Genomic DNA, 23,470 nt, shown 5'->3' with positions numbered 1-23,470 from the left:
CTTATTCATTATTGGATCAGAAAATTATATTTCCACCTTAAATGGTCATAAATCTTGAATGCTTTGGAGCACAGACTTAAGATTGGTCTCTTTTTAAAGACAACACTTGGCAGATTATCAATGAAGTGATTTTTTGTGTGAAAAAAGTTTTAAAAAAATAACACATTTAATGTTATGAAAAATGCTCAAAAATACCATTTTCAATTTTCATATGAAATATTTTCCAAAACATGTTTTACTCTATACCTCAAAATGAGCTTTCAGTAAGGCTGTTTGGGTGCAGTACCAAATGTTTCTAATAGATGAAATACAAGTGTGACTATTTTTTCAGGACCATTTAACCTTTAGACCTGACCCCGAATCATGTCTATGATTTTTTTTTTTTTTTTTTCACACAGCATTTGACAAAACTTTTTCCAAGTTTCGTACCATTCAGATGAAGTAAAAAATAAGTAATTTTTTTTTTTAAAAGCACCAGAGGGTTAACATATATATATATATATATATATATATATATATATATATATATATATATATATATATATATATATATAGTTTGTTTGATACCACAGTAAATACCGTATGAAACTGAGGGAAATGTAGTCTAATCTAGCCCCTTGTGCCCCATCAAAACATGCAAAAGAAGACATGTCTGTTACAGTTAGCAACCAAAGGATGACGCTGTTGCACAAGAAATTAAATACTGACCCAGCATTAAGTGTCACGGTAGAAAATACTGTTTACTGTATCTTTTCTAGAGACAATAAGTAGGCGAAGATGGATTAGACATCAACCTAATTCAAACTGTTCGTAGGTTTCAGGGTTAATAACGACTGTTTTGATGCTTGAATAGAAAGATGAATTGCAATTCAGGTTGATATTACCGTAAAGATTAATGACTGATGATAATGTATCACAGATAATAGTTTTTAGATCATACTTTAATACAGAGAGCATTTGTTTATAATATATGATGCGGCCTGTATGGGGCAGATGAAGGAAAAGGAAGGCTTGTGGAAGAATCTCGAAGCTTCCGAAATCAAAATAGTTGTATGACGAACCTTTAAGCAAACCACATCGACCTCTCTCACCCTAATTATTCTCTCTCTCTCTCTCTCTCTCTCTCTCTCTCTCTCTCTCTCATGTACCCGCCCTGTCTGTCTTCCACCGCCCCCATCCACTGCAACATTCAGGCAGGTTCACCTAGTGTGCTTGTGCAGGCTCGGTGACGCCGCTGCTGTGTTGGGAAATACTCGGTGAATCGGGAACCTTCAGATTAACAACCAAACAGCCACAACCTCAACGACACCACCTCTGCGCTACACACCCCGTAGAGCAACGCGACAAAAATGGCAGATCCAATGACCCAATCTTCTCAGATTTCGTCGTCACAAGGCCTAAACGATGGACATTCTGCAACGGCCAAAGACTCAAAGTTTTCCGGTAAGAGAACGTGAACGTCAAACAACAGTGTCGTTGAATTGGTTCTGTCTGTTTTTAAATTTAGGGTGTGTGTTTATTAACATTCTAAATGGTACCGTTCTAATTCTAAATGGAAATGTCGCGCTGAATAGTGAGTTTGAGGACAATACGAGCTGATACAGTCGATTTGAATGTATGCACATGTTTAAAATGCCTTGAAGGTAATACTGGAACTCTCTGGCGTTATGTAAGAGTCATGCACTGTTTCTTTCTCACGTACACTTTCCATATCGCCTCCCTTTGGTATAATAGAAAGATTATTGATGAATGTACACTTTGCAGGGATAGCCTACATGGCATGCATGGCGGATGTTGGACTCCGAATGAATGTGTTCTCATCCACTGCTTTGACCTGACGTTTATTTTTAGGAAAAGGCCATGGAGAAATATGGGGACACATAATACTGCTTTGAACTGAAATGGGCACATGTTGCGGCTCAGCTGATCATCTGCAGTGCAGATGCATCCGAAACTGGAGGACAGTGTAAATGAAGGGAAAAACTGCTTACACACCCCATCTACATTTCTAGCGACGTGACAAAGCTAGAATAATCAATAGAGCTGTCTAGAACCAATTATGCATCGTTATTTTGAGTCTGGTCTTGGCAGTGAATCGATTGGATGTTCAGAACTGAATCGGTTCTTGATTCAACCCATAATGTTTAAATTATTCAATTAATTCTGCATAATTGGGTTCTAAATTACTTTTATGAACCGAATCATGGTTGCAACATACTGAATAAGGACATGTATGACATTAAAATAAACGCCTTTATAATTAAAAAAAGAGTATACGCCTACATATGGCTATATTGGTACGTTTGTAAATGCCATGTAAATGCCAAGTCTGAGATGTAATAATAATGTAATGGCGTTCTTTCGGTTCTTTAAAACGAACTATATAAAAGAACCGATTCGCAAAATTGAGTCAGCCTTCGCTACTGTCAAGTCTGTTGGTTTGGTAATAATTTCTAATCGCTTGTAATTTTGCATGCTGTGTAAACAATCTTAAAGGCGATCATATTTTATATTTTAGAAACGGCACAAAAAAAAAAATTCCACTAATAGATCAATTTGTCCATCAATCATTCTGTGAAATGACACGATGTCCTTTGTTCGGGCCCTGTATGTTTTTCCGTTGTGAAAACAATACCGTGTGGTTTTTGTTGACTATGGATGTTGGTTCACTGCTTTTTAGGTCGTCAGCATATATGGAGCACTTCTGTCCTCCTTGGTTCGGCTTTATTTAGGCGTCTTGGAATCTAATAGAATTAGAACGGGAAGTTAAGACTCATGACGTCAGCCTTCTCTGCATTTTCAGCCAGGTTTAAAACGTTTGACTCCTTCAAATGCTGTTTGGCTCTTGAGCTTAGGCGCATTGAGTTCAGTTAGGGGTTAGAATCTGAATATTGCTGGAAGGATGTAGACATGGTGACTGTCTTACAGGCTTGTTAACACAGACACCAGATATGAAGGTTGACATATTGAACCAGATGGTTAAATTTAGCTGTTAAATGTCCCTCTGAGATGCCATTGTCACTGGACAGATCATAACGTTACACAAATTCTACCTACATAAGTAAATAAGGTAGTAAATAATGCCAGACTCAGCCAAGCGTTGTTTTTAATGTAGTATTCTGGGTTAAATTCAGGTTAAGCTCCATCGATACCATCTGTGATTGATAATGATCAGTTATGCACTTTCATTTGGAAATCTACTGAGCATGCATGCAATAGTTGCCTCATAAACTTCCTTTTTGTAAGTGCATTTGTTTGTGAGTCTATGATTTGCCAAATATTATGTTTATGAGTTGCTGAATCATTACATACCTAATTTTAAAATAGTTTTTTGTTTAAAATGTAAATGAATGTATAAGGCAAATTGTGTATTTCAGGCATTCTGATTACTCACCATTTCTTTTAAAGACACAATATGCGTCACCAGTCAATGACGTCATATCCTCAGTCGTTAATCTCGATTTCCGAGTTTATTTCCATAGAAACCATGAAAACATCAAAAACACTTTAATATATTATGTGTATTTGACAGGTGAGCAATTGTTTGGCAGAAACAGTTGAGCAACTTTATTGACAGAAAACGAATCGTTGTTATGTAGCTCAACACAGTTAGTCTTATTGTTTGAATCTCGTTTTCTTGATTTACTGCGAGTGACATATTTGTCAATGCCTCAGAGACATCACTATTTTGTCAAGTGGCTAACATAACAACCTAGCAAATTAATTTGCATGCCATTTAGCAACACAAGTTATCCAGCTTTTATTAATATGATATTCTAATATCGATTTAATTTACTGCAGTGTGCAACAAATCTCTCCAGCCACAGAGTAACAATGAACAGAATTTAAACAGTTTTTAAAAAAAGATATGTGCAAAAAAACTTTTTTTTTAGGCTACTAGATGTTTTACACGAATTAAACAAAGCTTACAAAAACAGCAACAAACTTCAAAATAATTAAAATTAAGTTAGATTAAATAGGCTACACCAAATATGCCTTCTTCATTGTTTTACCATGGTAGACAGTGGTTAGAACAAAAAACAAGTTTAAATATCAAGGTTTCTGGCCAGAAAGCGAAAGTAAAATGCGCACAGCCATTCATAACGGTGCGGAGCAGAGGGAGCTTTTCCAATGAATTCCTATGGAAGTTGAGCTTCCATAGAAACGCTCTGCTGCTAGCCAGATACGCACCGTTATGAATGCCTGTGCGGCCGTGCGCATTTTACTTGTGCTTTAGAATTAGCGCCAATTCGGGGGCCGCAAAACAAATAGAAAAACACAACTAATTCTTAGCAGGTTACCTATTTGCATTGGGTTTAAATCCAAAATGTTGCCAAATAGGCAAATCAATCACAATGTTTCCCTATAGACATCATCTGATGCCAATTTGGTAGACATCGCCCAAAATACATGTGCATTTTGCTAACTTTAGATGATATATAGCATGCCACAATGAAGGGCATGTCAGCGGCATGTCAACAACATCTAGATGTTTTTGAAAGACCTTAACTTGTATTCAACCCAGAACAATCCATTAAAAATATGTCATTCTAAATGGGACCATGAGATTTTTACCCGATCAACTAGACAAACTCAGCTTATATCAATACTGTCGGCCTCTGTTGGCCTCTCTCTTTTGTCTGGGTGTGATGCCTAAGGTCAGAGCTGATCACAGCTGGCTGAGGCAGCAGTCTTAAAGCTTTTGGTGTCATGATTCAGTCCCCTCAGAAATAGAGCTGATATTACTGGAATGAAAGAGATGCCACGCAAGGCTCTTCCAGTGTCAAGAGGCCAATCCGTTCCCACTTTAAGCGCTGCCCTGTAACACAAGCCATCTTGGTGCATTTAACCTTTGCCCTTGCAATAGATAGTATCTAGCTATCATGTCCTTCACCTTATTTCCTTAATAAATGTTTGCCGGTTAAACATTACTAGCCAACCATCGTACGATGTCAGATTGTGATGCCCTAATTGCATCAGATGGTTATTGCTGTCAAGCAGATTCTATATGGCTGACTCATAAGCAGTGGAAAGAAAACTTCAATCAAGATGATAGAGGGTGTGTAGATTTGTTAGGGTTGTGGTGTCCACATCAGTGTTTCAAGGCGTGTCTCTAAGTTAAGTTTTTGGGTGTGGTTTGGGCAAAGAATGTCGTGAAGCAGGGGTACACTCCTTATTTGTGACCAGGAGAGCTTGCCCTGTCTAAGGACTGCTGTGCTACTAGATCAACCTGTTCTTTTTAACTTTCTCACCACTCTCTCTGCTGGCACTCCCTGTTCTTGTTGTGATTCCAAGATAGATTTATCCATTTTAGGTGACCTAGTGTTGCCTCAACAGCTTGATGATTGACCTAACTGTTGAAAGTGGCTAGTTCTGGATGAATGCAAATAATATTCGCTTCTAAATCACATGAAATTTTGAAGTGTGGCTGAAAATGGCTTCCCTTAACAGGTTACATAACACAATGGTGCAACATGTGGGTGCTTTGCAGGGTTAGATGTCAGAAAGTATGGGAGGGATCATTGAAAATACCATGAGAAAGTTCCACCGTTTGAATATTGTAAGTATTGTTCAGTTTGCAGATGAATCATCGAGGGATGTTGAGTATGTGATTAGTTCTGGATGTAGGCCTACTAAGTAAAAAAGTGCTAATGGGTAGTTAATGAATAACATGAATTAACTTTTATTTATTTTTAATGTTTGTTTTGTTTTTAATAAGCATCAAGTTATATTAATGTATAAGCAAAAATGTATATTTTAAGTAATTTGACTGCTCACCATTTCTTCTTTTTGTCTACATTTTTTAAACCATCTTTATGGAAGTTTTTTCCTAACAAACTTAAAATGGTAAATCAAATGTTCACATTTTCAAATAATAGGCTAAATCAAATTGTAATAATGGATGCTCAAATATAAATAAAAAATGCTTAAATGCAATTTCATTTTCCTATTTAAGGTTGCATAAACTATGCAAACATTTTTCCCAAAAATGATCAATTAAGTACAACCCAGTCATAAATAAGCTATAACTATAATCCGATACTCATATTATAAAGTGGTCCTGTGAGCCTTGTTAGTTATGAGCTATGGGTGGCCATTTTGACTATTTGATTTATTATTTTAGCATTTGAACATTTCATTTGTAATTTTGTTTTTCTTAGAAAAAAACTTCCATACACCTTTTCCCCTTCTCTGGTATTACAAATTAATTTTTAAAAGTACAGTATTCTGTGTAGTTTTTCAAGTAATATAAGCTGTATGCATAAAATGAGGAATGCTTTTTGAAATGGCATGAAGTGAAATGAAGTACAGCATGTCACACCTCAGAAATATTTAACTACACCAATTACAGTTGATTATCTCATTGAACCTCCTTGAATTTTAGATTAAAGGGATAGGTTACCAAAAAAGAGTGCAATTCTCATTATTTACTCCCACTTATGTCATTTCAAACCTGTGTAACACAAAAGATTTTTTGAAACAGGTCTCGTTTGTTTGTTTCCATACATTGAAAGTCAATTGGGTCCAGTGTAGTTTGGACCCCCACCGTTCTTCAAAATATCTTCTTTTGTGGTCCGCAGAAGTTGTACAGGTTTGGAACGACACAAGGGTGAGTAAATGATGATAGAATTTGTACTTTTTTGGCCTAGTACTATCCTTTTAAGTCGTGTAAGTTGTCGAGGAAAGTGCTGGTTATTCTCTATCAGCTGTTTCTTCTTCTTTTAGTTTCTTGAGATGTAAAAGGTGCTTCGCTGGGCATTTCACTAACATTTTCCCCTTTCAAATGTAGAGTATAAGAAGGATACTGAGACTTTTCTTCTCATTCTTCTGTCCTATTTTATTTTTTCAGATTCCTTTTTTTCTTCGCCTGTATCTCTCATTCAGTCTCCTCAAGGCAAGTGTATAGTTCTCTTCTGATGCTCGCCTGCTTCTCTACCTTTTATCTTTCTCTTCATGCTCCTCTGTCATATCTGTTCTATTAAGTATGCTATGTCCCGCTGGGCTGCTGCTATGAAACTCTCCATCCCTCTCGCCAGTGACCCTCTCCTCCTCTATACCAGACTAGATGCTCGCAGTAGTGGCTTCTTTTGGAGTTCTTCCTTTTAAGCGTAGGAAATGAAGCAGAGGACACAGAGGGAATCTACTGATTGTTTTCACGGAAACCAAAAGAATTAGATATTTATCTATGAGGATAGAAGCTAACCCATTTCTGGGGAATATTTGGAAATGTCCTCTCCTTCAATATGAGTCGTGATAACTCAGTTCTCACATTAAAGTTAATGATCAAGCTAATAGTTACTCACACCTGCACGCCACTTGACCGTGTACTGTGCAGTGCAACCACCCTCCCTGACCAGAAGTCTTGTAACATGACCCTTGCTGTTTCTAATGGTGACCCCTTGCAATCATGCATGTTGGAATCCATAATAACAGCCAAGTCCCTCCTGTTTTCAACAGTTTCTGAAATCCTCAAACTTGGATTCACTTCATGAATGTTCTTCAAATGAGGTCATCCACATTTCTGTGGCTGATTTTCTAATGCCTTATTAGATCTAGCATGGCCTCTTCTTGACTGTAAATCCAGACATTTACCAACAATACCCTGTAATATATGGTTTCCCACTCAAAAAAGTTGAACTTAGCCAGTCAACAACCTGAATGAATCCTGGCAACAATTTGTGGCTACCCCCTTTTTACCATTAGTATACCCTGTCATTTTGTCGACACCCCACATCTGACACTGTTCACTGATTAAAAATGGGAAAGCTAAGTCCCCACAGATGGTAGAAATTCAATCGGCTCCAGTTTATACCCACTGCAAACATGATTTAGGTCAGCGTTACTGTGGGTCCAGCTTAATCCCAAGATTGCCACCTTATTTTAAGATAGCAGAGAAGTTCAAGTTCACTTTGTGCGAGAGCAGAATCCTAAAAATGGAACAGGTTGGTGTCCCTGAGGATTCTTGCCCTTGATGTCCCCCCTCCCCCACAGCAAGCCATGTTTGGAGCTCCAACCCCACCACCGCACTGGTCCTGAAGGTAGAGCGACACTGGGGAGGGATCTAGCAACAAGACGCTGCTCGGGGTTACTTCCCTGTGACTGCTGCGGCTGAATCTTCACCTGCTTTTTCCATGCATTTTGCATGTTGTCTTATACCACAGAGTAAGAGGAAATCCTCAAGTTTTAGTCTTTTTGTTTGTGTTTGTTTGTTGTTTTGTTTCTTGTCTATTTACATACAGGAGTTTGATCATTTTAGCATTTATATATAGGAAGAATTAGCATAAAGTAGATTGAGTAAATCCCACACACTATGTTGAGATCTTTAGATATAAGTATCCCTACAATGTTTAGAGCATTGTTTATCTTGAAGAAATTTATTTCAGTTAATAGCCCGCTAGTAAAAAAAACCCGTAAAACCTAGAACTTTGTTTAGATACTTAGATTATGGAAAGTTTGGATCTTTGTTTCCCATGCCTAAAGACGTTTTTAACGGCAAATAGTCTGAATGACATTACTGTTTAAAAGACACGTCATAACTGTGATGCTTAATTTGCATAATGAGTACAGGCACTTGTCCTTAACAGAATCTTGAATGTATGTACAGAATCTAGATGTAGGGACAAAAGTGTTGGTTTAAACAGTAGTGAGCAATAACATGTTAACTATTATATATTGAATCTATTTTCAGAAGCATTTATTTTCAAAAGGCTTTAGGAAAATTGTAGTTTCTGTCAGTGTAAGTTTTTTTCCACTACTTCACTACTGTGCCTACAGCATTCAAATTCCAAGATTATATCTTAAAGTAAAACCAGGAAATGGCAGGTTTGGAAAGGAAAAAAATGATTAGAATGTTAGAATGTGGTTGTCACTCTGGAACCTGTTTTTATCTCACCCTGCTGAAGAGTCAGGAGAAATTATAGTTAAAAAATATTGCTTAGCATATAGCTTAATCTTATAGGTTTTTTAATAATTTAGGACAATATAAGTTTGACCCTTTTTATCATTATTTTAAATCTGTAGTCAGCACCATTTAGCCAAGCCTGAAAAGCTAATGTTATGCTAATCAATGAGGCCATACATTAAAACATAGGGGTTGTGTTCGAAAGGGAACTGGCTTGCTGCCTCTCAGCGCAGTCAGTGTATGACTTCACAGGCTATGTTTGTGTTTAAAGGTACCTCCTAAGGTTTCCAAGGCACCGTAACATCTTATACAACCAAAGCAAATTAAAATGAATGCATATTCATATGTTTAGTTATTTTAATGCTTATTTCTCACTTTTTTTAAATGGATATTTATGAATTAATTTACTCTTCTAATGAGTTTTTTTAGACTGCATATTTACTTTTTCCACAAATTGCCGAATTGCATGCATAGATCAACCAGATGGAGGTATCTTAGAAGACAGAATGTGACACAAACATTGTAATTGGATGTACATTGTGCCTACCTCCACATAGTTCCTGTGAAGGCATAATTTTCCAGCTTTCGGACACAGCCATTGTGTTGCATGGTAAAATGGTCAGGATTTCCATCTTCAGCATGTGTCCAGCATTCACTTTGCTGCATTCCCTGTGCTCTTATAATTCTGGCCTCATTGTGTCATCTACACCATAATTTGATTTATCTTCTTTCTTTCTTTTATTTTAATAGACGGTTAGACAGTGGAGGCATAGCTCAGACAGCCGTTTAGTTTCCACAATAACAGTATTTTAATGATTTAACATTCTTTGGTTATTTTACTGAGGATATTGATTACTATTGTTTGTCTGTTTTGTTTGTTTCTTTGTTCTTGGGGTTGTTGTTTGATTATGGATGTCATCTAAATTAATTTGTAAATCTGCCCCTACAGGATAAACACATTAAATGCATTAAGAAGCGTTGTATGTGTCATTGAGATACCTCAATGGTATCAGTACATAATCAAGCTGGCATGCAGACATCAAACTCCATCCATTAATATGTGGGACCATGCAGTGTGTGCATGACCGCTTTAGCTTCAGTTAAATGGATGCAAGCAATTAAGCATCTTGGGAATGCTACATAAAGTATCAGTGTAGTTGCTGATTGCTAAAGTTGTTGGGATCTTTGGCTTTGAAATTTTACTGCTCTTAATTTGTTAAAGACAAACCTATACAAACCTGAGCTTCAAATATGGTCCCCTGCTTTAGCAAATCGGAATTAAGGTAGAGTTTGTCTTTATTTCCAACCCTCCTTTTCCCCCTCTTTCCTGCTTCATGATGGATGCAGACGAAAGAGTGGTACTAGGCTCTGACAAACCTTCAGAAAATTTGGCTACCTCTCTTCACTTTTCTCCTCAGTCAAGTTCCTTTTCTCCAGTTGCTTGTGGAATTGAATCTTCAGGATCACCTGGTGACAACATAGATCGTACCTTCAAAGAGAAACGAGAGCTTTTTGATTCATCTTTTGCCTCTCAAAAACAGGACTCACCTATAAAAACTTCGCCAGTATCTGAGAGAATCAAAGCATTGGAAGCTTTAGCTGCAAAGAAGAATGATTTTGATGGGGGGTTTCCACATTTTAAAGAACGTCACTATGAGAAATCCCCCACAGAATTGCATGGAATTTCCTCCCGCTCGTCCTTTCAGAAAAGCACAACGTCAACTGAACAGGAATCTCCTGAATCACCCTTCGAAGTGCTTGGTGAGGCAAGGCATGGGAGTGACTTTGAGGACACAGCTGACTGGATGAGAGCTCACTTACCTCCTGCACCAGATTTCAACATTGAAGATCCAGTTCTTGATGAGTCCCCCATGGTGCAAGAGAGCCCATCCAAAGTGATTAAACCAAACAATGTTGATACAGGTGAAGTTCCAGAACCTTTTGCAGGAGTTCCTGATCAGTTTATGGACAGTCCTATCAAAGTTGCAGATGACCTTGATCAATCAAAGGAGGATGTCAACAAGCAATCAAAACAAGAGAGTGTTGAGGAAGATTCTGAATTTGACCTGAACTTTTTACCAACAGCCTATATGTGGGACAAGCAAGAGAAAGCTGATACAGGCACTCAAGGCTGTCAGATATTCCCGGACAATCAAGAGCTTCCTTCCTCCCCTGCTCCTCCTGCAGATTTTGAGTCTCCATTACCCCCTGTGTCCCAACAGATGGAGCCTAGTTCTACACAACATTCCATCATTTCGAAAGGAAATTTGGAGCCTGCTGAAATCCAGGAGGTAGACAGCTCTGGGGAGTCGGATGATACAGTGATTGAGGAAGCCATGAGCATCCCAATTATGGGAAACAATGACCTAGACATCAAAACCCACAAGGAAGAGGAGACCATTCCAAACAACAAGAAACCGCCAATTCAGGTACCTATTATTAATGTTATTGAAACTGAGGAACAAGTGTTAAGTGATGAGGAAGAAGAACAGTTTGAGGTAGAACGTGAGGAGGAGGATGGTGAAAAGAGTCAGATTGTGCAAGGTGAGGTCAGAGGATCACCAGAGCAACACCACTCAGAAGTTTTAGAACATGCATCTGTGGAAACTCTACATGAAGAACATAAACCTGACCATGACATTTCCTCTCAGGCAAATCAAACGGACTCTGATGCTGAACACTCTCCTGAACACCAGGTTATTGACGATGATTATGAAAGTGGCATTTTCCTCCAGTCCTCCCCAGACTCAGGAGGCCTGAATTTCGAGGACTCTCAAGAGCAGTCACATATGTCTCAGGATTTAGTGTCTTTTGAACCCTTTAAAGAGCCTACCCTTGATAAAGAGCTTGACAAGACTGCAGAAATACTTTCTGACCTTCCACCAGACATCAGCTCCCCCTCAAATGAGCCCAGTGATGTAGAGACTTACCTGGATCATTACGCCAGTGAAGAGCTTGCTTTAAAAGACCAGCTGAATTATTTTAAGGAGAGTAAAGGTGAGAAAACAGAGCTTTCAAAGTCAGACTGTCTTACAGATAATCAAAATATCAGTGCTCCTGTTCAAGAATCCTTTGATCTTATCACTGATTTCGATGAGACACCCAACGAATGCAAACTAGACTATGAATCTGTGTCTGAGCCTTCCCTTTTTGAAACTTCATCTGACATTCCTGATGATACTGAGACTATACTCTGCCAAAACAAAATGCCAAGTGTTGATTCAGAAGATCAAAAGTCAACAGTGGAAATCAAGACGTCTAACTTGCAGGAACAGGAGGAGTTGCCAGTGCTGTCCATTGACCGACAAACCCCAGTTCAAGAGAACCCACCTGCACCATTCCCCTCTTTCCACAATGAGCAGTCTAGCAAAATCAATGAAGTTATTTCTGAGCCTACGACAAATGAGGTTGTTGAGGGACCAGTGATAACGAAGTCTGAACCTCAAGTAGTGACCCCCAAAGATCTTTTAGATAGACCGGATTCGCCAGAGACCATGAGTGATACAGAGACGTTTGAAGCAGAATGCTCAGTAACAGCAGCTAGTGACAGCTTTGTGGATTTCATGAGGGAGTGTCTTAAGTCACAACAGGATGAGGAACCTGAGGGGTTCAATTCTGGACACAAAACTATAAACCAGAATCCCAAATCTGATGCTCCTCCTTCCACTCAATCCTCCCCAGCAATGATCATGGACTTGGAGCAGGAGCACCTCACAATTTCTGCTTTGAAAGAGCTCGGGAGCAGCCAAGAAGAGGAAGACGAGAATATTCCCACAATGAAGACTGTCCTAAAGCCTGATAAAGCTCCTAATCCTACTCCAAATCCTGAGGCTTCAATCACCTCAACTTCTCAAACTCTTCCAAACGAGTGTCAGGCATTACTTCCCAAAGAGGTAGAGGCAATCGACATTTGGGTTGCAGAGGCCTACCATCTTGCAGAGCATGTCTTGACAGCAATACTAACCCACTTTTCAGGTAACATGTCTTTCTTCTGGGCAAGCAGCCTGCTAACCCTGCACGCATAGTATGCCCAGACACTAGACCTTACTTACCTCTTTTTCTTTATAACTCAACTTGAATTTACTCAACACTAACCTATAAGTATGTTTCTGAAAAGATGGCAAAAACTAAACATTTTCAAGATATTACAATAGCCTTATGGAGATTCTAAATTACTTGTTTGTTGTGAGGAAAACTGAATAAACATATAAACTAAGACTAGTCATAACATTAAATGTATTGTATTTTTTTTCTGTGCCATGTCTCATGACCTTAAAAACATGATGGTATAATTTTAAAAGGAATGGATATAAACATTCCTGCAGGGTGGCTGCATGGCCTGCACAGCTCTTGAAGTCAGGTGACCGGTTATGTCTAGTCTCAGGTTTCATCTTTTTATGTAACCTTCTAAAGGCCATTGGGAATGAAGTCAGGGTAAATGTGTAATTATCTTCCATTTGACAGTTAGGAGGCTATTGTTATGCGTGTACTGATCTGGTGTAACACTAGAGAGAAAGTGATGCAGAATTATCGGTTTTATGCCATTTCTTTTTTTACTTAAAGGAGAAATGCTTGGCCTTTACCATAAGGACTATATATATACATTTTCCCCCTTCAGTTTTGGGAGAATTGTTGAGTTTCGTTATTGTTGACTATTTCTCTTGATTATTGTAAGCACAATTATTAATTTCTATTAAAGAAATATATTAAAATAGAACCTGCATGTTGTATTTTTGTACGTTTTATTTCTGTAGGCTACACATCCAAAACAAGCTAGGAATGTTTCCCTCAATTACTTTATTGCTGATGTTGGAGCCCTGCTATTCTGGACTCCATAACATCCTGTTATGATCAACAAAGTTAATGGAGAATAAATTTGCATTTTACAATTAGTTAATCACAGATAATTTTTGATTAACTGAAAAGCCCTGAGTTCCACATTAAAATGTTATATGTAAGAAAGTGACTTGGGTATGTAGTAGTAAAAAGACACTTGTATTTGTTTTGGTATTTGTTTATTTCACACATATGGGGACACTGTACAATAAGTATCAGTTAACATTAGTTAATTCATCAGGCATCATGAACATTTTTGCAGAATTTGTTAATACAGGATAATGTTAATTTATAAATGTGCTGTATTGTATAAAAATATTCTTTTGTTAATCCATTCTTAAATGTTTTCCTAAATGTAGAAATTAATTTACATTTAGCAGACGCTTTTGTCCAAAGCAACTTACAAATTAGGACTAAATTAAGCGAGTCATCGTGAAGAGGCAAGAAACAACACAAGAAGTGCTCAAAATACGAAGTTCAGGCATTGTTCAGAGTAGCATAAGCCCGATAAACGAGGATTTAAAGGAAGAAGGAAAAAGGGTTTTTTTTTTTTTTTGATGAGGTTAAGTGCTCACGGAAGAGATGGGTTTTCAGTTGTCTTTTGAAAGTTGTCAGGGATTCTGCATTCCGTATGAGGGTGGGGAGAGCATTCCACCAGCATGGAACTGTGAATTACAGCAATTAATAAATGCTGTAAAAGTTAGTGATATTAATTTTAACCTTACTGTAAAGTAGGGCTGGAACCAAAACATTTTTTTCAATCGATTAATCTATTGATAATTTTTTAGATTTATTAAATAATATAACGTTTTATATAGCATTAAATGCTTTGTAACGTTTGAGTCGCGCGTCTCACAGCCTCGCATCACAGCAGCTCGTCAAAAAACAGAATGCTTTATGCACGCAGCCGTATTAAGCACAAAATATGGGACTGACAAGCGTATTCTAGTGCTGTGTAAAAATTCACTGTAATAGTCCAAATACCTACACTGCTGTCTTGTTTTGAGGTAGGAGAGCCCCGGGGTGTTTCTTTTCAGATATGCTCTTGCATAGTTTTGCTGCTGTGCTATGCCATTTCAGTTTTACAGAGCTTGCAGATAACCATTTTGTTCAGTCTGTTTAAAAAATTTGCACACTTTAGATATTTTCAGCATGCCTGGGAGTCGGTGCCACCATCACTGGGGAATATAAACTGCAACAAATCGACGCATTCCTCAGAAATCTGCTTATTTACGCAATCGACCTAATTAATTTGTCAATGCCTCATTCCAGCCCTACTGTAAAGTTTTTCATATAGACAGTAAATCATTTCTTATGCTAGTTGCCGGATATAGTTGTAACAGAGTAAGTGGGTTATTTAACAGATCTAGAGCATATTCTTTGTCTCACTTTTCAGTCTCTACTTGAGTTGTTTGCTGTGGCTGACAGTTTTTGACAATGATTGTAACTTGGTATTTTAGCTGTCAATCATTTACTACAGCTGACTGAGAGCTTTCTAGTGGTGTGAAAGTTTTAATGGGTGTGTTGGTTTCCACTTGGGTTTTTCAGAGTTGTAGATAATGAGGTTGTGTTAACTCAAGCATAGGTTTGGCTAATCACTGTACACATTTTTGTACTTATAATAATATGTATATAAACTAATAAATATTCACGTTAGGCATTTTAATTTTTCCATATGTTCTGCCTGTAAAATGTAGTAGTTTAATTTCACTTGAGATTTTAAAAGGATAAGCAAGTGCAAACATTTTAAGAACACTGAAACAGACCATAGTGTATAAATATGGCCAATAGCCTTTAAATAACTGACCTCATTAGCTTTTCATTGCATGAAAATTGGCTCACACTGTTCGTTTCTAAACATACAACCGAGCACTCGCTATAACAAGTAAAAACTAGATTTTTTTTCTTGTGCTCGGGTGAATACGTGATTTCATGCATGTCTCTTAAATGATTCAGACAAACGTGGACTCTTACACGGATTCGCACAAATGCACTAGATGGTGCATGTATCTTTAAGAGCTGAGTTGTGCGAGAACTAAAAGAGGCCACTGCGGCTCAGCAGCCACTGGGACATGCTGTTGTATCTGGGTCCACTAACCCTTGCGAGGGAGGGAGGGAATGATAACGAATGACTGTTCTCAGCCTAGGCTGCCTCCCTGTGGGCACTAGCAAAGCATGCTGGGAGGGACTCAGACCCCTGCAGTGAGCGGGGAGGAAACCCCTCACATGCACTGAGCGTTAGCCCCCGAGCAGTCGGAGTGGACAAAAACAATAGTGCTCTCTCAGGCTCTGAATCATTTGCCACACACCATTGTGCTGTAGTTATGTCACGTTGACTGTTGTTGTAAACATTTTCTTTTCCCCCTCGGGTTGCTCTATAACCGTTTTTGTTTTTATATTACTTTTTCCCCTCACTTCCTCTCTCAAAATACAGCATACAATTGATCAGAGCTCATCTAGATTTCAAAATCCAAATTATGTTGTTTTAAATGTGCCTGTTTGTTTATGGTAAATGATTGAGTACAGTACCACATTTTTTTATATCTTGAGTTTTCATTGCAACATTAGTCTTTGCATTAATTTTGAGAACTGGCTTGGTGACTTTGGTGTCCCATGACATTTTTTTTTTTTTTTAACCAAAAATGGCACAAATTACAAATAAGATACACTAAAAGTCTGAGGTCAGTCAAAGAAATTAATACTTTTATTCAGCAAGGATGCATAAATTTCATCAAAAGTAACGATAAAGACATTTATAATGCTACAAAAGGTTTATATTTCAAATAAATGCTGTTCTTTTGAACTTTCTATTCATCAAAAAAATCCTCAAAAAATGTATCACAGTTTCCACAAAAATATTCAAGTGTAGCTTCACCGATTTTCAACCATGTTGGTAGTATATGTGAATGAACAATGTTCTCTGTGTTACCTGGACTGAGACATTCACATTTATTTGACAGCAAAACTCTTTTGACAGCTCCAGGGCTTTTCGCGAAAACTATTTTGAAAAAGAAAAAGAAAAGCGGTACCTGACCATGTATTGCTTGAAATGAATGCATGAATGCATTTACAGTTTCTTGGAGTGGGAGAGCCATATCTGGGCTGTGATGTATTAAAGCTGACAGACCAAACATAGTAACAGTGGAAGACGTGGTTGTGTTTTCAACCAGCCTACGCTTGCACGTGTAAGGTCTTCTGTTACAGAACTCATCCCACACATGGCCAAGAATGAATTCCTAATCTAGTCTTTGTCATATAAATATGTATATGGGTGTATTGTGCTGTTCTTTTATGGTACAGAGCTGTGCATCCTTAAGTTTGATGTTTTGAATACCACCATAGACGGTTTATGCGTCCTTGATTTCCCTTTAGAAATGGAAACACGCAGAGCCGAAACCCTCAAGGCATCGCTCCACGCGGAGAATGCCATTTATGTAAGGCTTTCAAAGGTTCCTTTCACGCCGTATCACCAACCACTCGAAAACTGCATTATGTAACCACAGGATGGTTGGAAAATATGTATGGAAAATATGAGCTCTGTGTTATTTATGACAGAACTAATGATTTTACAGTTCAGGTACAAAAATAACTTATTAAAATGTGTTACTGCTGCATACTCTGGATTTAAATAGTTATGCTCCAATTCAACGGTTGATATCAATATTTTTGTCATGTGCTGTTTTTATTTCCTGTTACGTTCATCAAAACACACCACGCACACGTTTTTCACATGCCTTTTCTGTCGTGCAGTGAATGACCTGGTGCACTGGCGGGACCCTAAGAAGTCCGGCGTGGTGTTTGGCGTGTCGCTGCTGTTGCTGCTTTCTCTGGCAGCGTTTAGCGTGATCAGCGTGATCTCGTACCTGCTGCTGGCTCTGCTCTGTGTCACCATCTCTTTCCGCATCTACAAGTCCGTCATCCAGGCTGTGCAGAAGTCCACCGATGGACACCCTTTCAAGTGAGAGTCTCCTCTTTCTGTGTGCCCTGTACATATTTGAGAAGACACCTTCGTCTTATTAGAGATTATATATATTTAGTGTATATTGTATATTTAAAAAGCATTGGGCCACTAGTACTGTTAGACAGTAGTGGCCAAAAGTGATAACATCTTCACCCTTTATTCAAATATTATTAAAAAATTGTTAAAGATTTTATAAGCATATTGCGTGATTGGAGTCAATTGTTTTGTTTGCGATGAAACATGCCAAATTGATAACGTCATTTTTGGCCAGACAGTCATACATAGAAATGATTAACACATGCAAAAACAAGAGAGAACCAATGAAATATTAATTGTTCATTATGTTGAAGTCACTGTATGCTTTTTTCCTGTGAGCTTTTTTGCATAGTAAAATAAAAGCTGAAGCTTTAGTCTGTAATTTTGTCAGATAAATACCTTTGCCAAGTTATATATATATATATATAGTGATGTACATACATCACATGTGTGTATATATATATATATATACATATATATATTATAATGTGATTGTTAATAATACAAATATTATATATATATATATATATATATATATATAATGTGATTGTTAATAATACAAATATTATATAAACATAAAAATTATTACAATATTGAATATATAATAAAAATAGAATTTATAGGAGAAAGTAATTTTTTTAAATACATGCTACACATTTCATATACTGCAGGTCAGTTTGGCATGTCTTGTCATGCTCTGTGTTAGTAAGGTTTGATTTTGAGTGCAGTGTTGTGTGGGTATGCAGAGTGGTAAGGTTAATTGGGTTGACCCCTGTGCCTGTGACAGAGCTCTGATGGAGAAAGATGTCGCCGTGCCACCCGAGACCTTCCGCAAGCATGTGGATGCTTGTCTCACACACGTCAACCGTGCGCTCAAGCAGATGAGCCGCCTCTTTCTGGTCGAGGACCTGGTGGATTCCCTCAAGGTCAGTGGCACAGCAGCAGTTAGAAATGAACAGATTTAAACGTATAGTTCTCCAATTAATTCAGGATATTTTAAAGAATGTAATGTCTTTTCCATACATCATGTTTATAGAGATATTCAAGTTCCAAAAATTACGAGAAGCAACAAGGAACATTTATCTCCTGTATTAGCTCTATGATTTTTATTAAAACACTGTGATTTCATGTTCATTTAGAAAATTGTGTTCTCAGATTTTGTGGTTTAAGAGGGATACAAAGGATTTCTGTTCTTTTGACCCATATTTCCTTGTGTTTTCAGCTGGCAGTGGTTATGTGGCTGCTGACATATGTTGGAGCGGTCTTCAATGGCATCACCATCCTCATCCTCGGTAAGCCAAATAATACCACTCGGTAATACCACTTTCAGCACCATACTTAAATTTGAGTTTATACTGACATATTTGGTTATAGAGACTGACTTTTTCAGAATTATCCCATGTGGAGTTTAAGAATAATCATAATCACCCGATACTGGGTGTTTTCTTTTCCAGCTGACATCCTGCTCTTCAGTGTACCGCCCATCTATGAGAAAAACAAGGTTAGATCTGTGTTTTTGCTTTTCAAACTATGCACTGTGTGTTCATAAAAGGGATAGTTCACCCAAAAATTAAAATTGTCATCATTTACTCACCCTCATGTTGTTCCAAACCTGTGTGAGTTTCTTTCTTCTGTTGAACACAAAAGAAGATACTTTAAAGGATTTTTTTCATTTCATATTTCATTTTCATTTTTGGGTGAACCATCTCTTTAAAGAGTATTTATTGTTGAGGTCCAAATAAGAGATTGTACAATAATGATAATAATACACTACTCTTTAAAAGTTTGGAGTCGGTAATATTTTTGAAATTGTTTTTGAAACTCTCTTATTCTTACCAAGGCTTCATTTATTTGATAAAAAATACAGTAAAACAGTAATATTGTGAAATATTATTACAATTGAAAAAGAACTGTTTTCTATTTTAATATATTTTGATATGTAATGTATTCCTGTGATGACAAAGCTTCAAAGTCACATGATCCTAAAGAAATCATTCTAATATGCTGATTTGATGCTCAAGAAACATTTATTATTAATATCCATGTTGTGCTGCTTGATGTCTTTGTGGAAACCATGATTTATTTTTTTATTTTATTTTTTATCCTTGCTGAACTCTTCACACACAAAAAATCCCACTGACCCCAAACTTTTATACCATAGTGTAGTAGTAATAATGAATTGGCATTAACTTAAAAGCAAGCAATTAACATTTCTTTGAAACTGGTGAATCACAATCAATACTAATTAAATCAAAACGGGACATATTAGCATACGTTTTATTCATGTGCCTTCATGTATTAATTAAAACTAGTATTACAGGTTACTCTTGTTACTAGTGATCTTTTAATGACACAGAGGAAACTTATGCAATAAAAAAAGTTTCACTGCATATATAACGATGTGATTTTAAAACACTTGCACAGAGTTGCTTTTGAAAAGCATCTTGTATTAGATGACACATGCAGTTGGTGTTTGAGAACAGCGGCCCACTCAGACTGAACAGTAATCATTATGTATGATTATTGCTCCAGTGGGCTCTTATGTAAGCCCTTTCCGAACACTCGTCATAATCTTTTCTTAAAGCATTTGTCAAGTCTTAAATTCTTATGTAACGGTGATTGTTAATGAGTGCCTGACGCAGTTTTTCTCTACTGACCTTTCTTTGTTTTAAACACAGCGCTAATGAAGATAATGTACAGAAATAATGATGCGTTCAACTTCATAATGGTGCCACAAAAATCTGAACTGTCTCTTTAATCTCAATGGCGCAGAGCTCTATACACTGACCTCAAAACTGCAGTAACCCAGTTTTTAATATCTTCATAGTGAGAAAATGAAAGTCATGATGCTCAGAAACTGTTTTAGAGTATTTTATATATATATATATGTATGTATGTATGTGTATATATATATTATTATATATATATATATATATATGTTATTATTCCTAGCATTCTCCCACAACATCCTAGTGTTATGCCAGCAAAATTTGCATGGAAGCACATGCAGTGATATTACAGTTATTGTTTATTATAATGCAGCATCTCTATGTTCTTTCCACAGACCCAGATTGACCGTTACATCGACATTGTACGCACTCAAGTCAACACTACAATGGCCAAGTTAGTATGCTTTGAGTAGAGTAATAAAGTATTAGAAATAAAGTAAGAATTCATCTATAAAGAATTGAGTCTTGCAAATGGCTGCCAATTAGTGAGGCTTCAATAGCATGTATTAATATTGCCACCTAATGGGTGTTTGTCTCATTCTTTTCTCCCTCAGGCTACAAGAGAAACTCCCAGGATCCATGAAGCGCTGTAAAGCAGAATGATCCACTCCTCCGATCAGTTGTTGCCATGTTTACCATCCTTCTATCTCTAGCCGCCTCCCTTTCCTCTAAGCCCCGCCCCCTTCTCTCCTCCCCTGTTTAACCCTCACACCTTAAAACAACCATCTGCACTGAACCAGCTAGTATGTAAAATCTAAAAAGCTTCTTGATATTCACTGTTAACTGCAGCTTATTAACGAGCATTAGGAAAAGAAGCTCGGGGCTCCGGGAGCTGATTATTTTCGACACAGGAAGTGATGTAACGCCACTGGATGCCCATTTTGATGGCCAGTGTATGGGAGGATTTGTGGACTAGACTGAACTTATGACCTGGTTTTGAGTGTTGGGCTGGGTGGTGCGGTAGTAATGAATAAAGAGACAGGTGTTTGACTCAAGCAAATGTCTGTACTTTTAAAAATGAACATTTCACTGAAAAATGCTGACAAAAAAGAAAAGTGAACGTTATGAAACATACTTTTCCCCCTCGTTTGTTCTTCGAAAAATGTGTATGTATTAATCTGAAATGCACTGAACGTTACTAGTCTTGCACGCTTTGATCGGGACGCAACCAGCAGTGATAATTCGGTCTAGTTCACTATCCTCCCTGTTATTGGCCAAGTTTTTAATATCGTGTATGTATATATAGTTCGATTACAACAGGCTCTTTGCTGTGAAGTAGTTAGTGTTGCTTTTTATATTTAAAAAAACGAATATACAGCTCTTATATTTCTCTTTCGCACCTCTCTTGCACTCAGTCGTCGGAGTTGAGTTCACATGTAAATGTTATCGTTATTACTCTTCACATAATAGTAATTATATTATATCTCGATTAGGTTGGCTGCTTTAAGTCCCCTGTCTGACATTGGCTTCGTAACAATAAATATTAATAACCTTAAGAATGAGTTTTATGTATAGGATCGCCAGAGCAGCAGAATTATAGGAGAGAAGGGGAATAATCTTGTGAAGTTGGCCTCAAAAGTCATTGATTTTTGTTGAAGCACGATGACCAATGGTCATCATTCATGTCATTTAGAAAGGTAAAAATGTTTTTTGTCAGCATTTTAGGGCATTGTTTACCACCTTGGGGACTGAAGAAGTTTAAATATTTCATATGTTTTTGTTTAAGGCTGCAAAGAACATGCCGTTATTTAAGCTGGATAAATAATTACACTTACTAATGACGTGATAACACTGTTTTTCCTTAAAAGTCAAGTCCCACTGCAAACACTGTTGGCTTTTAAGATACAAGGGTGAGTTGATTTCTGTAAGGGAAGGGTAGCATGGTAAAAAAATGGCTTCGGATGTGCTGTTTAAAAGCAGTCAGTATGCGCAAAGGCTCACAATGTGATAAATTGAATATGCACCATATGTCAATAGTTCTGGTTACATTCATATTGTTGCTTTTACTATATAGTCTGTCAGCTCATAATGGTTTTATTGCACCGTTTATTTAACATTCCAGCTGATGCAGTTGGAAGCATGTCCAAATTGGAAAAATTGTTTAGCAGAGCATCGGAAATGTTAAACGTTAACAAGTTCATTCGCATTTTAAAAGTTTGTTCTGTGATTTTTATGCCCCCTTTCCAATTAACTTTAATTTTTCTCTCTCACATACCCTTTATGCATGTTTACACACATGATCAGATTCAGACGCAAGTGTCTTGTCATTGTGTTGCTTAACTGGCATGTTCTACGGGATAGATCACGTGTGTGTTGCTTTTGAAGAACAGGTCGAGCTATGACAATTTGTATTACCACATTTTTTTTTCTTTTTCTTTCAATTAAAGGGTAAATTATGATTATATAACTACTTTTATAATAGATGCAGACCTCTCTGTTTATGTTCTATGTCTTTGTATCTTCTTTCTTCTCTACTGAGTTTCAGTTTAATATTTGGGTATTATTTTTTAACTTATTCCTGTAGTTCTTTAGCATGTTTGCTGTTTCTTTCCTGTGTTTCTCTCGGAGAAGGGTTGACGGAGGTCACATTGTTTTTGCTTTTGACTCTTGAAGACTAGATGTGGTGACTAACATCTACATTTAGTTTGTTAGTTCTGAATTAAGTTTAAGTTAATGTGTAGGAGCTTTTTTTGGGGGGGGGGGAGGGAGGAAGATGCAAACAGGAAAACTTGTGGTCCCTGTAATGATGTCAAAGTGAACTTAATAAAAATGCCAAAAGCATTTAGTGTTTGAGCTTGTTTTTTCCCTCAGTAGATCTTAGCATTACATTTGAGGTTATTTTATCACATGATACTCATGAAGTAGTTATTCATATTCACTACCATTCAAAAGCTATATACAGTGAGGAAAATAAGTATTTGAACACCCTGCTATTTTGCAAGTTCTCCCACTTAGAAATCATGGAGGGGTCTGAAATTGTCATCGTAGGTGCATGTCCACTGTGAG

General features: G+C 37.3%; 1 protein-coding gene across 3 annotated transcripts; it reads left to right on the top strand.

Annotated features, from left to right (window-relative positions):
• Window positions 1-1,169: 1,169 nt before the first annotated feature.
• Window positions 1,170-21,501, top strand: rtn3 (reticulon 3). Of its 3 annotated transcripts, XM_084108136.1 has the most exons (9): window positions 1,198-1,443; window positions 6,851-6,895; window positions 10,250-12,877; window positions 17,489-17,696; window positions 18,523-18,661; window positions 18,958-19,027; window positions 19,190-19,236; window positions 20,800-20,858; window positions 21,019-21,501. In XM_084108136.1, exons 1-9 carry the CDS (start codon window positions 1,350-1,352, stop codon window positions 21,065-21,067), a joined length of 3,339 nt encoding a protein of 1,112 aa, XP_083964262.1. In that variant the 5' UTR covers window positions 1,198-1,349; the 3' UTR covers window positions 21,068-21,501. The 3 variants fall into 3 exon arrangements, with proteins under 3 accessions (XP_083964264.1, XP_083964263.1, XP_083964262.1); XM_084108137.1 differs by lacking the exon at window positions 10,250-12,877 and having other exon boundaries at window positions 1,176-1,443; XM_084108138.1 differs by lacking the exons at window positions 6,851-6,895; window positions 10,250-12,877 and having other exon boundaries at window positions 1,170-1,443.
• The last annotated feature ends 1,969 nt before the right edge of the window (window positions 21,502-23,470 follow it).

The sequence above is a fragment of the Abramis brama genome (genome assembly GCF_963993115.1).
Source record: "Abramis brama genome assembly, chromosome: 3".
NCBI classification, from domain to species: Eukaryota; Metazoa; Chordata; class Actinopteri; order Cypriniformes; family Leuciscidae; genus Abramis; species Abramis brama.
Note: the sequence above shows the minus strand (reverse complement) of the source record. Positions and strands in the feature narration are given on the sequence as shown.

Excerpts from the sequence above, each read along its gene's own strand:
- rtn3 (XM_084108136.1), top strand. The coding sequence starts at position 1,350 with ATGGCAGATCCAATGACCCAATCTTCTCAGATTTCGTCGTCACAAGGC. Across the intron at positions 12,878-17,488 it reads AATACTAACCCACTTTTCAG|TGAATGACCTGGTGCACTGG; the intron begins GTAACATGTCTT and ends TCTGTCGTGCAG. Across the intron at positions 19,028-19,189 it reads CATCACCATCCTCATCCTCG|CTGACATCCTGCTCTTCAGT; the intron begins GTAAGCCAAATA and ends TTTCTTTTCCAG.